Raw genomic sequence first — 16,540 nt, forward strand, 5'->3', positions numbered from 1 at the left:
TATATATATATATACCTTTTTTTAGACCCAGTGATGGCATCACTGGGTCTGTCTTCTGCTCTTTGCTCCATGTTTGGTGTGAGGAGCCAGCAGGCTCCAGTAAACGTCACAGCATTCTGCCTTGTACCTTTTTCAAATACATCCCCGGAATGCCTTTAGATGTGTTTTTCCATGCTGGCCACTGGGTGGTGCACATTTCAGCTGTTCAGTCTGCTGATTGGTTGACTGGTTGCGGGTATATCGAAAGGGATGCCAGGGATATGTTTTTTCACATAAAGCTCAGGGAGGAATGATTGATGGTAGAGAAAGCTAATAGCTGTGAAAGGGTGGGTCAACAAAAGTATGTAAGTCACTTATGAATGATGGAGGTCATTCAGACAGGAAATGAAGGTGAGCTCAAATAGCTGCTGCAGCTTCAAATTGTTATATTGTGGAGATGCAAATTTGAGGGGAATTAAAAATAATTAGATTCAACACAGGAGAGGACTTGCTACAACTGTGGGAAAAAAGGTAATGCTGGAGTTCAACTTTAATCAAAATAAATTCATATATTTTAACATTCCTGTCCTCTTTCTTCAGTTTTAACTAGCTGAAATAATTAAATTACCTTTGTATAGTATGATTTATTTTTGTACAGTTACTGTGTAGTTGTCTTGTGCACTGTACTGAATCTGCTTATTTTGCGAAAAGTCTTGGTCCTATACAGAGCCATAACTTTTTGTAATGGGGCCTCATAGCAACCTAGTAAAGGCACCTGTATTGTAGATCTAAAAGGCAGTTCATCTAGTGATAAAGATTATTTTATTTATATTTTTATTTCAATGTACTGAGGTTCCCAAACTATATATACATTCATTTAATCAAAAGGTATTTGTTGAATGTTATTGTTACCAGCATAAATCACTGTGTAACCTGACATCTGGATTCCATATTTGCTATAGCTACACCCATGGTCCATTGTTTTTTTCTCTTACCAGTTTTTGGTACAGTAGCATTTAGGGTAACACTGTTGTGCACATATTTAATAGACTTTATTAGAGCATATTATAATACATTAGCGTGTGTAGTGGGTATAGACTTTTCTTGATGCATTCAGCTGTGAAATGTAAGGCTTGGCTGGAAGGAACATTGTGGTTGCCTCAGCAAGTATGATAAGTTGCCTTATCTTCGTATGTTATTGATTAGAGGTATAACCTTGAATAGTCAGCCTTTAGACATGTTCAGCAGTGAGATGCATGGAGAAAAGTTACCAACCAGCTTGCATTTTGGAGCCCTGGAGACTATTGCTCAAATCAAGAGCAGCGCTTGGAGTGTCATTAGGAAACATTAGCATGTCCATACATTGGCACAAACATTTAAAAACCTGCTAAGTAGATTAAACATCACTCAGCAGCCAGACTGTTTTAAATGTCTGATTGCCTCCCTGTCTCCTGCTTGCTTTAAATGATCCTCATTCCTTCCATACTAGCATTATATTAGACTTACCCCTTGCATTGCCTCATGTCTGGCCTGATTAAGAATCCCAACTTGAGATCCAGTATGACAGCAGCATTTTTATGTAGTGAAAAGTGTATTTCGGATATATTTTTGCCATACATTAGCTTAGCGGTTCATTAAATACTAAAAAAAAACCACAGCAGGAAGTCAAAGTGAAGTCTTTATAATTGTGATCTTGTCATATTATTCCCATTTGTGACAACTTGTGCTGGTAGCTTTCAGCGCATACCTTTTATCAACTACCTGATACTTTCAGAACATACTGGAATAACGGAAGCTCACAGCTGCTTCATATTGTCAACCGTACTGTATATTATTGATTCCAGCATGAATTTGTTAACTGAGCCTAATTGCTAATAGTATTTATTAACCTTTATGATGTTATTATATAATCCATATGAAATTAATTTTGTCCATCCATCATTAGGCAGTACTATATTGCATATCTAAATAATATGTGACAATGTTCTGGTCATTAATGTATAATTCAGGACATATTTAATTGTCAATATATTTTTTATGAATGGGGAAACTAGGCAAAGTATGTACATGGCAACATCAGCAACAATTTAGAAGAGAAAATGATTTAAGTATAAATGTCAGCTAAAATGAATCCTGGGTACTGGGAGCAATACGGGGCTGCCATTACTTTCCTTTTAAAATTCTAGTTGTGGACAGGTTACTTTTGGCCTGCAGGCAGGGCTGTGGATATGGGGAACTGGGAGCCAGGGCCCCATTAGGTAAGCAGGGGGGTCTGGGGACAGAGAGGGGGTTCTTACCTTTTGCAGCAGCCAGGGGCATAGCTAGGGTTGCCACCTGTCTGAGATTCACCCGGACAGACCGGGTTTTAAATCCTTTATGTGCAGAAACTTGGACACAAGATGTCACTATGTCAGGTGTGCAGGGGCAACCAAGGGGTCCTGGTGTTCCAACTTGAGCGCATGGCGGGGGCACGGGACATGGAGCGACACTGGAACTCAGGGAGCAAGGAGATGTCTGGAACACAGGATGCAGATAAGCCTTGAAGGGCACAGGGTTTCTGCTTCAGGCAGATGTGTTGGTTGCTATCTTTCCTCACTCACCCCCTGGTTGTCTCTCCTCTCTCTCTTGGCTGCCTCTGCTCTCTCTCTCTTTCTCTCTCTCTCTATTGGCTGTCTCTCTCTCTCTCTGTTGGCTGTCTCTCCTCGCTCTCTCTCCTGGCTGTCTCTTCTTGCTCTCTTTCCTGGCTGTCTCTCCTTGCTCATCCTGCTGGCTGTCTCTACTCGCTCATCCTGCTGACTGTCTACACTCGCTCTCTCTCATGGCTGTCTCTCCTCACTCATCCTCCTGGTTGTCTCTCTTGGCTGTCTTTTCTTGGTCTTTCCCTTGGCTGTCTGTCCTCGGTCTCTCCCCTGGCTGTCTTTACTTGCTCATCCTCCTGTCTGTTTTATCTCGCTCTCTCTCCATTCTGTCTCTACTCGCTCTCTCTTCTGGCTGTCTCTCCTTGCTCATACTCCTGGCTGTCTCCTCACTCTCTCTCCTGGCTGTCTCTCCTAGCTCATCCTCCTGGCTGTCTCTCTTGGCTGTCTATCTTGGCTGTCTCTCCTTGCTCTCTCCCTTGACTGTCTCTCCTCACTCTCTCTCCCGAATGTCTCCTCACCTCTCTCTCTCTCTCCTGGCTTTCTCTCTTTGCTTTCTCTCCTGGGTACCTGACTTCCAGGGTAACTTTCCCAGTCTACAGATGTCCAGCAAGATTACTGATATTCAAACTCACCGCAGTACACAAATTCCCACTCTCCAACAAATTTTGTCCCTTAAAGGGACTACAGCTCAAACAGAGAGGAAATATAACTCTTTGGCAGCCTTAGTCAAGGGGATTTGCCAATACCCCTTGGTAAGGTCTAATGTAGTTATATACCTGGAGGGACCTAGTCTCTCAATACGCTCATCTACCCGGGGCATGGGGTAGGCATCAAATCTGTAAACTTCATTAAGTTTCCGGAAGTCATTGCAAAATCGCAGAGTTCCATTTGGCTTCGGTACCAACACAATCGGGCTCGACCACTCACTCTGCGATTCTTCAATCATTCCAAGATCTAACATTTTTTTCACTTCAACAGAGACAGCCTTTCTCTGAGCCTCTGGTATCCGGTAAGGCCGGACATAAACTTTGACCCCTGATTCAGTGATTATATCGTGCTCTATTACATTAGTTAGACCTGGCAAGTCTTAAAACGTTTCTTTATTTCTCTGCAAGAACACCTTTACTTGCTGAGATTGTGCTTTAGATAGGGTAGTTGCTACTTAGACGCTGTCCACACCAACCTGAGGCTCAAGTCTTGCACCAGACAGGGATGTTACCGGTTCCCGGTCCGTCCAGGGCTTTGACAAGTTGATATGATATATCTGGTATGGCTTCCTCTTGCCCGGCTGGTGGACTTTATAATTTACCTCCCCCATTTTTTACACAATTTCAAAGGCACCTTGCCATCTGGCCAATAATTTACTTTCCACAGTGGGAATCAGCACCGCCACCCGATCCCCTACCTGGAAGAGCCTTACTTTAGCTGACCTATTATAGACCCGCCGTTGAGCCTCCTGGGCTTTTTGCAGGTGTTCCTTAACCAGTGGCATCACACTGGCAATCCTTTCTTGCATCTGGGAGACATATTCAAGAACACTCTTATGTTGAATGGGTTCACCTTCCCATTCCTCCTTAACAAGATCAAGCAACCCACGGGGGTTCCGCCCATACACTAACTCAAAAGGTGAGAATCCAGTGGAGGCCTGCGGCACTTCTCGAATAGCAAACAGGAGTGCCGGTAACAGGTGGTCCCAGTCTTTCCCATCCTTTTGTACTACTCTCTTGAGCACTGACTTAAGGGTTTTGTTAAAGCGTTCTACCAAGCTGTCCGTCTGTGGATGGTATACCGATGTGCGCAGCTGTTTAATCCGAAACAGCTTGCACACATCTGCCATAACCCTCGACATGAACGTAATGCCCTGGTCCGTCAGCAGCTCTTTAGGGAACCCGGTCCTTGTGAACATCTGGAATAATTCCCGGGCAATAGTCTTAGAGGAAGTATTCCCCAGGGGCAGGGCTTCAGGATATCGGGTGGCATAGTCGAGGATCACCAGTATGTAGGCATGACCTCGAGCAGACTTTACCAGGGGACCCACTATATCCATGGCTATCCGTTCAAATGGAATCTCAATTATGGGCAGAGGGACCAAAGGACCACGGAAGTGAGTCACTGGAGGGGTTAACTGACAGGTGGGACAAGAGGCACAGTATTTCTTTACCTCTGCTTTCAGACCTGGCCAGTAAAACCGGTCGGTGATCCGTGCTTCCGTTTTCTCGATTCCTAGGTGTCCCCCTAAAACATCGTTATGGGCCAGGTCAAGAACCTTTTGTCTGTACTGTTGGCATACCAGCAATTGTTCTACCACATTTTCTCTTACTTTAGTAACCCGATAGAGCAAATCATTATACACCGCAAAATGTGGCCACCACTCATTTGCACCTGGCTCTTGGGGAACCCCATTTACCACTACAATCTGTTCCCGAGCCCGATCAAAAGTGGGGTCCTGCATCTGGGCAGTACCAAATGCCCCCTGGGGAACACCCAAATCCGGTAGGGCAGGAGTAGGGGCAATTTCCTCCTCATCTTCCCCCAGCATTACCCCTGGGGAGGAGAAGATTCCCCCCCCCCTCACTGTTCAGCACGGGCTGGAGAACATATATTCTGGCCTTCACAACCATACCATTGTTACTTTTGTCACCATCAATCATATAATTATCGGTTTCGTTATCAGTACCAGCATCAACAACATTTGGGTCTGGCAGTTCAGGTTCATCCCCCTCAACAGCCGGAAGAGAGGGATTAGTTTCCCCCAAGTCTCTGGGCAGTTCAAGTAGTCCTCCTCGTGCCCGCATTCTCCACCAGTTGCAATGTTAGGGGAATCCAGCAGGATCGCAGAACACAGGCTTTGGAAATAAAGTAAAGTTTATTAACTTAAATAGCTTCACAGCAGCAAATTAACACAACAGTCCATCTCTTCACTGACCAGCTAGCAAACTCAGACAGTGACTCTTCAGAACAACACAAAAGATCAGTCTCACCAACCTGAAGATCTCAGCGCTGCAATCGCAGTTAAACAGTCCCAGACTTCCAGGGTAACTTTCCCAGTCTACAGATGTCCAGCAAGATTACTGATATTCAAACTCACCGCAGTACACAAATCCCGACTCTCCAACCACCTAGCGTCTTCCAAATTTTGCAAGATAAAAACAGTAACTATCATTTAGATGCACGGGTCAATAAAGGTCAGATACGGAAGCATCTTAACAGTATAGGTATTTGGACAGGTTATAAATGCTTTTCTATTGACTGTAGATGTGTGAAGACATATGACTAGCATGTGGCCCTTCTACTTAATCTAGGTGTATTTAAGCATCTTGTACTGGCAATGGTACATCTTTAACGCCATTTTAATTGTTCTTCTATAAATACATGCTGGCAGGACTGTCCCTACAATGAGGTGACCTGAGGCAGTTGCCTCAGGAAGCATTTCACTGGGCCACGTAGGGGGGCGCTGTTGTGCTTGCCATCCCCTTTTCAGACAGAGCCTCCCAGGTTGCAATTAGCTCTTACCAACACTGGTTGCCAGGAGCTGAGCAGGATGCTCCAGCTGGAGTACCATCCAGCTCCCGGCAACCAGTGATGTCAGTGAGCTGGATGGGACACCATGCACCATGAATCTGCTCTCAGTAAAACAGCTCTCATATATGTATTTTATTTGTGTATTTAGCTGTTTTCCTGGAGTTCAGCCTTAATTTCCAAACTTTTCTCTATGCCAAGTCTGTTTTAAACCATGATTACATTTAAGCAATACATTATTTATGTTGAGCAAGCATAAATTACTGAAGGAGACTTTAATATGGTGTCAGCAGTGACATATTCAAGGACAAGGTCTTTGCCATGCAAAAGAACAATGACCATCATTCAATAGTTTACTGTCTTATGCTACTTCTTAAGGCAGGATGGTATCTCATGTTTTACTTTCAGAGCCATAAACATAACCACATGCTTACATTCATTACAAGTTGTCTTATTTTCCACTTAGGTAACAGAAGTCAAAGACAGACTGAAGATTTCAAGGAAAATGTGGTCAAACCTTCCTCACTCTATCTGTAAAGAAGAAAGAATAACAGGAAGAGAATCAAATGAAGAGCAGTGCTGGAATGGACACAGCAAAGCCCCGTAACTCTTTTTAAATGATCTTAGAAAATACAGAAACTGTAACAGAGTCACTAAAGCAATCTTATTAAGGGATACACTAAATGTACAGGTCATTTAGTAATTGTTTGTGGGATTTACTGATCATAATGGTTTCAGATCCCCAGACTCAAAAATAATTTTTAAATGCTTTACTGCAGAGACAAATTTCCATTACTTTTCACCTACTGCTATACTATAACATAAGAGGTACACAGCTTTAGGTTGATCATTACAGTACCTGTATAAGACATATTAATGAAGCATTCAAAATGTTATTTTCATAGTGATGCTAATTACTATAGGTTGAACACCCTAATATATTTCCTATTCATAAATTCAAATAAAAAGAGGAACAACCAATAGAGTGGGCATTTACCTAGATTCATATTTCATTATGTTTCTGCCTCCTAAAAGACATCATTAATTAGATCCTTTTTTGGATTTGACTTCTTTCCAGTGTTTACATTTTCTTTACATGTTGCTGGGCAGTCGGCTTCCTTCCATTTCCATGAGTTTAGCTGGAGAAACACCTCATATTCATATCATAAATTACATAACAATAAATTATTATAACTGGGCCAGGATTGACATAATGCATAAATAAAACAGAAAAATGTGGAGTTACTCTTTAAGACACACTTGAGATCAGTGGTACGGGGGTGGCCATAGCAGCCCATTCATGAAAAACATGTGAAGCATATAGGCTTGGGAGTCTCAGTGAGATCAGGATCCCCACTTTACATTACCTGGTCCAGCAGGCAATGTAACAGAATTACTGGACATTGCTTAAAGCCCATTTCCACCTTTGCAGAGGTATTTTGAAAAAAACATATGCTAGCATTACATGAAGCAGGTATATGCAGTTGATCTATATGAAAACAGAAAATTACATTTTTTTGTGTTACAATGAATAAAAGGGAGGGGGAGAAACAGCCTAATTACAATCCAACACTAGTGTCTGAATGAATTTCCTGAAAAAATTGTGAATTGATAGACTTCATACCTAATAAAAAGTTCATTAAAAAAATGAGGAAAGCCTAAGATGTGAGTCATGAAAATCTGCACAAATATACATCACCACTGCACCTCTTCAATACCACAATAAATGCAAATCACTTACAAGGGTGGAAATTAAATTGAAGGTGTGCAATGTAGTGACATATGATGAATTCCTATTTTCCTCTTTTCATGAGCACATTGTACATGCTGTGCATACGGCGTGACCATGTCACCTCCTATGCCACCACAGAGGTATGCAGAAAGTCCATCTGCAAGTTGGATTTTTTTAGGGGGACTGATACTAAGAGCCTAAAAGCATGAAAAAACATAAGCAACAAAACCTTCCTTGTCCATTTGAACTGCAGATTCAACTTCTATGCTGTGTTTACGACACTGAATTTTGCTCCTAGGCGCCCTATTATGACCAAACCTGTAAACTTCATCATTCTGCGACTACTGGCAAACACCTGACAACTTCCCATCTCACAGCGATGATGCAACTCCAGTGCACTATATAATTAGTAGTCTTTTCACTTGGCTTGTGCCCTTGCATTTGTTCAGACCTACCAAGTGTTCTCTGCTAGTTCCTCTGCTCTGTGTATGATCCTGGCTCTGTCTACTGATCTCCTGGTTCCAGACTCCAGCTACTGTACTCGTTCATCCTGCTCTCTTCATTCCCAGACTTGGCTTGACTTACTACCCGCTTTGGCTTCTGACCTCTGGCTCAGCCCTGTATTTACTTAATATTTTGCTATTTTGTTTATTGCCACTTTCATCAAACTCCTTTATTTTGTAACCTTCACTTTTAGTTTCCATCTCATTTCTTGGTTCCCTGACATTATGCAAAGGTCATGAATCCCGATGGTGCAGCTAATCCTACATTAGCCACGTTGGTATCTGGGCTGGATCAGCAAGATTGCTGCATGGATCAGTTCACCCTGGCACTGCAGACCCTCCTAGCATGCACTGCCCATCTTTTGTTAAGTGCTTCTTGGTCGGTGGCTTCTCATGTTACTGTTCCTGCAGGCATAGCTAAACCAGCAGTCATTAAGGCCATAACCGGTTCAGCTCCGCTCCCTCAGCATTATGGAGTTGATCTGAGTCAATGTCATTGCTTCCTTAAACAAGTGGGCATGTATTTTAAAATGCTTCCCCATGTGTTTACATCCGATAGGTCAAAGGTGGGCTTCCTGATTTCGATGCTTTTGAAAAGGCCTTTTGCTACCACTCCAATCCTGTCTCACCCCCAATCCTGCCTTGTCTTTTATCCTTGAGGTGGATGAATCTGAGACAGGAGTTGGTGCCCTCCTGTTTTCCAAGGAGCTGTCTCCAGCAGAGTGCAATTACAAGATCGGAGACAGAGAACTATTGGCCATAATCTTAGCACAAAGAGTGGAGGCATCTCGTTAAGGGTACAAAAGTTCGGTTTCTTATTCTAACAGATCATAAAAACTTAACTTACCTCTCAGAGGCCAAGAGGCTCATGCCACGATAAGCCAGATGGACTCTGTTTCTTACATGACTCAGTTATGTAGTTTCATATTTGCCTGGCTCAAAAAAAATGTTAAGTGGATGCCCTGTCTCTCCAATATTCTGAGTTGTCCAGGGAAGACTCTGTGCCTACTGCGGTTCTTCCTCCAGATCATATCCCGGCAAATATCTGCACCAATTTAACCTCTCCCCTGGGAGAGCAGATTCTGGCCACTCAACCAAAGGCTCCTCTTGAGAAACCATCCGATAAATGTTTTGTACCCGAGAATTTACACATCAAACTGTTGCAAATCTACCACAACTGCTGCTGCTTACATGCCTGCATGTTCTATGTGTGCCCAAAACAAATTTCCTCGGCACCTCTCAGTGGGTTTACTACAACCTATTCCCAATAGTGAACATCCCTGGCCCCACCTAGCCATGGATTTTATCGTTGACCTTTCTATGTAAAAAAAACCCTTCCTGCACGTGGGCAGGAAGGTACCAAAACATCAAATTGGACGGGGGTGTTGAGACGTACCAACTGTTCCGTACGACCGCGGCGGACCCTGCAAGGACACCTTGCCGATCCCTGGCGGGGGGGCACACGGGGGGGCAAGTGAAAACCCCCTGTAGCGACGCCACTGATGTCTGGTGTTTAAACTGTTACCCTCATGGTTGTCGACCGATTTTCCAAAATGTGCCACTGCATACCCTTAAAGAAGCTGCCCTTGGCTCAGGAGCTTGCCTCAGTGTTTGCCAGTGAGATAGTCTAAGGCTGGGGCAGCCAGTTTGTCTCTCGGTTCTGGTGGGTCTTTTGAGAATTCGACTTTCCTTCTCCTCGGCCTACCATCTGTAGTATAATGGTGCTGCTGAGTGATCTAACCAAGCCCTGGAGCAATTTTCTCTCTGCTATGTCTCGGACCACCATGACAATTTGGCTGATCTGCTACCCTGGGCAGAGTTTGCCTGGAACAGTGCTCCCAAATGTCTCCATTCATGGCCAGAAATGGGTTTCAGCCATCTGTGTTACCCAATTTATTCAAGCCTCAGAACATTCCGGCTTTGGAGGATCATCTTCAGGCACTCCACTCCACTTGGGTGCAGATTCAGAATTTCCTTCATGCCTCTATGCAGCGTTAAAAGCTCCAGGCCAGCTGTAGACGTCTACCCGCTCCTTCCTACCAGGTTGGGGAGAGGGTTCGTTTGTTGTAACGTAACCTCAACCTCAGAGTTCCTACACAGAGATTGACATCGTGTTATGTTGGGTATTTCCATATCCTCCGTTTTGCTCCTAAAGCTGCTAGTGTGTAATCGCTACACTACCACTTCTCCTCATCCTTGCCCATTCTTGTTGGCAACCATGAGTAGTATGAGATACAATGTAGGGATACACAGATACCAGTTTTTTGGTATCGAGTACGAGTACCGATATTTTTTCCCCGGTACTCGCCGATACCAAATACTGATACCGGAAGTCCCATTAAGGGTGGCGTGTAATGACTCGCCACACCGCTTCCTGATATCTGGCAATTAAGGAAGCCAGGGGGTGGGTAATGACTCGCTGCCTGGCTTCCTGACCAATCAGGAAGCTGAGCAGCAAGTCATTACAGGGCACCCAGCTTCCTTATTGGCTGGGAAGCCGGCTCCATGCTCCCTGGTGATGAGTATCGGTATCGGTGCATCCCTAATACCAAGCATTCTGGACTCTCTTTGGTGCAGGGATTAGGTCCAAATCCTGGTACACTGGAAAGGTTACAGTCCAGAAGAGCGTTCTTGGGTTCCCTCCTCTCTTGTTCACGCCCCCACCCTCCTTCCCGCCTTGCATGCTCGCTTTCCCCATTAGCCTTTTGTCCTTCCGTGGTGGAGGGGTTATTGACAGGAGGGTACTGTCAGGGTTTCTTACCCTTCCTTGTCCAGTTGAACTGCAAGTTCAGCTTCTGTACAGTTTTTCTAACACTGACTGTTGCTCCTAGGTGTCAAACCCATAAACTTCATCATTCTGTGACTACTGGCAAACTCCTGACAAATTCCTGTCTCACAATGATGGCACGACTCCAGTTCACTATACAGTCATCAGTCTTTTCACTTGGTTTCCACCCTTGCATTTGTTTAGACCTACCCAGTGCTCTCTGCTAGTTCATGTGCTCATTGTATGACACTGGCTCTGTCTACTGATCTCTTGGTTTCAGACTCTGGCTATTGTACTCATTCATCCAGCTCTCTTAATTCCTAGACTTGGCTCAGCTGACTACTTGCTTTGACTTCTGACCTCTGACTCAGCTCTTACTAAGTCTTGGATTTAACTATTATTTTGCTATTTTGTTTATTGTCGCTTTCATTACACTCCTTTATTTTTTAACCTGCGCTTTTAGTTTCCATCCGGTTTCTTGGTTCCCTGACATTGAGTTTTTTGAAAAATTTGCTAATTGGTTGTAAAAGTTCCAAATTCTACGAATTATATACAATTGGCCTTGATTTTGTCATATGGCCCTATTAGGTAGGTTTCATATTTATATCCTTTTATAGTATTCTTTTATATCTCAATACATATAAACCATAGAGTTGTAAATACAGCTAATTTCCTGGTGCCTTTCCATGGTAGCATACTTGCGGCCCTGCAGATGGTCTCGAATGGAACCCTGGCCTGTGAGGCCCACGAGGTCGCCACAGCTCTGGTACTCAGCGATCCATTCCGAGTTTTCAAACACCTGTTTGTAGTTCCGGGAGGTAAATTCAAGGGAAGAGAGGCCGCGACTAAGACCATCTCCTCCTGGGTTGTGAAGACTATCAGGAGAGTATATGGGGCAGCGGGCATGCAGCCACCGGAGGTGGTGAGGGCTCATTCGACAAGAGCTGTGGCGACATCGTGGGCCTCACGGGCCAGGGTCTCAATCAAGACTATCTGCAGGGCCGCAAGTATGCTGCCATGGAAAATTACTGGTAAGTATGATACAATTTTCCGTTTTCACTGAACACATGTACACTGAACTGCCATTATGTTACTTTTGCCTCAAACTGAAAACTGTTTACATAACTAAGTGCTTGAAGCATTAACTAAATGTGCATAAAGTGCTTAACATCATTTACTCATTATTGTATTTTTTAAACCACTGGTGAGTATAATTGGGAGACAGGACTGTCCATCCTTAAAGATGGAGATGAACATCATAAACCAGCACAATGCAAAAATAAATCAATACTATCAAGTGTTATTATAACATTTAATCTATCAGATGATTCTCACAGAGCAGAATTTCAATGATGGCAAATTATTCATGATATCGAACTGTGTTGTTCTTGATATGCAGCTGAGAGCTAAACAATGATAAGTAACCTTATACAGATTAATGTACTTGACGTCCTGCATGATGTGAAAATAAACCCTGGAGGACAAAACTAACTTTTTTTTTAATTGTCTATTTTTTTTAATTGGTTGGTGCCTTGGATGTTTATATACAACATAGAACTATACATAGATTCACCAGTGCCGTCTGCAGCTACGCAGCACAAGAAGCCCTACTGAACTGTTTCAACATTTTAGGTGTAATGAAGAGTTTTTGTTGCATTTATTTGCAAATACTTTTGAAGCCTTAAAAGCTGTATGTTATCTGTAGAGGGTTACTGCAAAGTATAAAATTCTTACCTTGCAGCATGCTGGCTCCTAGGTCTTCTGGTTGTGGCAAGGAGTGAGGGATGCAAATCAAGCAGTGAAGTGCTCCAGTCACATCCCCACCCTCCCTACCACTTGCCCATTCACAAATGGCCTTGTATTTTCTCACAGAATACAAGGCGTTCTGTGATTGGAGGAGGAGAGATTACGTCACATGCCCACCCCCGCCCCTAGTCCTTCAATCACAGAATGCTTTACAATGTGGAGCAGCAGATGTATACCTTTTGCTTTAAAGTTATAGCAGCACACCAGAAGGCTAGACTCACTTAATGGCAGCTGAAAACCTCCAGTGTGTCTCTGCTCTAAATCCATCAAAGCAAAAATGACAGTGCCTCCATATTTGAGTTTAAAATTAGGAAAAAGAAAGGTGCACAAGGGCAAGGAAAAGCACAGAAAAACCATAAATTCCCCAGCATATTCTCCAGTTGGTCAGCACAAAAAGCCTATTAAATAATATGAGCTTGTAGGACATTAAAACTATAGGCAATTTATATAACATTGACCTCCCCCATCCCCCAACATTATTTACTCTCCTGAGAAAACAGAGATTTCACAAGATTTTTAACCATGTCTGTGCAAATTTGTGGCAATTCAGCCAAAAGAGCATTTGAGAGGTCAGGTACAGGTCGGAGTAGACCTGGCTCACAATTAGTGTATGAAACTGTTGCCAAAAGTTTGGAAGAAAACAATTGTCATAAAAGTCTTTGTTTGCTGTAGCATTAACAGTACTCTTCAATGGAAACACCCAAACACAATCATTTAGTGGGGTGCCCACAAACCTTTTGGCTATATATTGTAGATGTGATGGGCAGGTGTCCACATTTAGGCAAAGCTCTTTATTGCAGTTGTAAAACATATATTGCCTTTAATAAAGAGCTTGTGGTACTGAATGTAAAACATTCTGAGTGCTCATGCAAGTATATTCTTGTCATGCTAAAGTGACCAGAACTCTTTGCTACAGAACAGAATGGTTGTCAATGTAATGAACCAATGAAGCAGATAGATTGACTCTTGTGTTTCAGAGCTATGTTTCCTGTTCAGTGATTGTTATGAAATTAACTAAGGGTTGACTTTTCAGGTATCTCCCTGAAGTAATGACTGATGGCTTGATAAATCAGATCAATAATCCGGAGGTGGATGTAGACATCACAAGGCCGGACACATTTGTAAGGCAGCAAATAATGGCGCTACGAACAGCTACAAACAAACTGAAGAATGCTCTTAATGGAAATGATGTTAATTTTCAAGATACAAGTAAGTCACTATTTTTTTATTTGACAATAGATCTATCATTCTGTCCTTGTCAAGGATTTTACACAGAAGAATTCATCTATATCTATAGGTAGTTTTGTATTTGCAGATTTAAAGATATGCCCTTGTGCGCCTAAAAAAAAGATCTAAAATGGATCTTTTAGTTGGGACTGGTAACTCTCACAATGCTAAAATCTGCAAAGTATGAAAACCTAGTAATACAGGCAGTCCCTGAGTTACAAACATCCGACTTACATACAACCCCTACCAGGGCCGGACTGGGACAAAAAATAGGCCCGGGCATTTTAGACTGAGCAGCACAATCATGTGACCCCAATGGCCCCGCCCCCAATCCAGGGGAGGGGCAATCATTTCTGTATACAAGTAAACAGCCTCATGGCTTTTAGTAAATCATGCCCTTTCTCCAGGGCAGTCCCTATAGTGGGGCAGCCTGAGGCTGTTGCCTCAGGTTGTATTTCTTTAGGTCATGTGGGGGGGCAAAGTGGCTGCATTAGTAGCCAGAGCATCCCAGGTTGCTAAGAGCCAGAAAGGGAGATGTGTAAGCACAGCATCATGTGACGTTATGCACCCCGCCTCCAGGATGGCGGCACACATACACAGAACACGCTGGTGCCTGTATCCATAATAGCATAAAAATTAATTTCGTTTGACGAAACTTATGAAAACATTTTTAGTTTTCGTTAATTTTGTCCAAAAGGAAGTTTTTGTTTTTGCATGTCTAATAATAAATGTGTGGGGGGGTTGATTTTTAATTATTTTTTTTTTCTACTCTTGGGGGCCCTGACATTTCCATTTTGAAATAGAAAAAGAAATTAAGGACACAAAGTTCTCAATCTCTTTTTCTGCAGCCTCTGTTTTGAGTGAATAGAAAGCACTCAGCACAGAGGCTTCCCATTCATTCACAAACTGGAGATAGTAAATATTTACTATCAACCAGTTATGAATAGATAGAAGCCTCTGAGCTGCTTCTACCCATGCAGTAACTCTTGAATGAACAGGAAGGGGTGTGAAGCACTTCCTGTTTATTCATAACTGTGGACTCATAGTAATATGCGTCCCCAGTTGTTTACAAACATTGGAGTGATCAGCAATCACTCCAGTGTTTGTGCTGCACACAGGGATCGGCAAATATTACACATATTTACCAATCCTTCTGCTCCCCATCCTGACCCACTCAGCCATGCACAGAGCTGCACAGAGCCGCTCAGCCAGGATCTGACAGCCAGCAGCTCTCTCTCACCTTACCTATAGGCCACCCTGGATGACAGCTCCCTCCTCGGCCCCCTGCTGCCTCTGCCCATACAAGTGGGGAAGAGCAGTGGGGATCCGAGGAGAAGCTGCAGGCTGTACCGCCCCTCTACTCCCTTGCGACCCGTTGCCAAGCTGTGTCGGCCTCCTGTCGCCCCTGTTGTCATGGCACCCTGTGCGGCCGCACAGCTCGAACACCCCAAAGGCCGGCCCTGCCACTAGTAAACTATTCATGTTTACTACCTCATGTTGATCCTCATTCTACCATAACTGTAAGTTGCACTAAGAAAAGGTTTTATAACCTAAAGCTGAACAATAATATGTGCCTAAAGAGCATTAACATATTTGACTGTATTTTTTTTCTCCTTATTATTTTGATGTGACATAACATGTAATGCGATTTACCCTTTCTTTTTTAAAGGTGAAGAGACCAGTGGCTCGGGAAGTGGCAGTGGTTGTACTGATGATATTTGTCCTACAGAGAATGACTACATTACCACAGAAGCTCCACCATTTGAACCAGACAGACGGGAGTTTGAGTATTCTGCAGCATCTGCTCACCGGCAAACACATCTTATACTGTTCTCACCCTTTATCCTAGTCTTGGTGAGACAATGGAGATAATTTAGACATTTTAAGGAATAAAAACTGTTTTAGTTATGGAAAAAGTCGATTTTCTTTTTTTAATACACTACTGGACAATGGACCATTCCCCTCAAATATTGACAATTTTTTACTTACATCTTAATACTCTTCCTTTCTGTACTAAAAAGGAAACCCAGCCCTAAGAGAAAAACCTGCATTTTGCTTAAATGTATGTCTAAACCATGCGATCAGAAAACCTTCTTTTAGGGCAAGTAAGCTAAAACGAGTCTAAAAAATACAAATTTGTGCTAAACTTCTGACCTTAAAGTGGACCTGTTATGTAAACATACAGTATTTTATAATATGTACAAGGAAAAACAGTACAGTCATGTCACCCAATTCATGTTAAGCTGATTTGCAATTGATTACTACCAGCTTGTATCTGCCTTCTGGTAGGAAAAAAAAAAACAAATATACAGTTATTTACTTTGTTTCTTGCTTGTATTGTTGAAACTTGACGTTACATACCATGTGT

At 42.9% G+C, this 16,540-nt stretch overlaps 1 protein-coding gene across 2 annotated transcripts in view; it reads left to right on the top strand.

Annotated features, from left to right (window-relative positions):
• GPC6 (glypican 6) overlaps window positions 1-16,317 on the top strand; it is a 450,840-nt gene extending 434,523 nt beyond the window's left edge. For both annotated transcript variants that reach the window (XM_018555360.1, XM_018555361.1), the window contains 3 exons: window positions 6,604-6,740; window positions 13,979-14,154; window positions 15,842-16,317. In XM_018555360.1, coding sequence (XP_018410862.1) covers window positions 6,604-6,740; window positions 13,979-14,154; window positions 15,842-16,044 — 516 coding nt within the window. In that variant the 3' untranslated portion in view covers window positions 16,045-16,317. The remainder of the gene's footprint in view (window positions 1-6,603; window positions 6,741-13,978; window positions 14,155-15,841) is intronic.
• Window positions 16,318-16,540: the final 223 nt, after the last annotated feature.

This window comes from Nanorana parkeri, unplaced genomic scaffold (genome assembly GCF_000935625.1).
Source record: "Nanorana parkeri isolate BGI_ZX_2015 unplaced genomic scaffold, ASM93562v1 scaffold193, whole genome shotgun sequence".
NCBI classification, from domain to species: Eukaryota; Metazoa; Chordata; class Amphibia; order Anura; family Dicroglossidae; genus Nanorana; species Nanorana parkeri.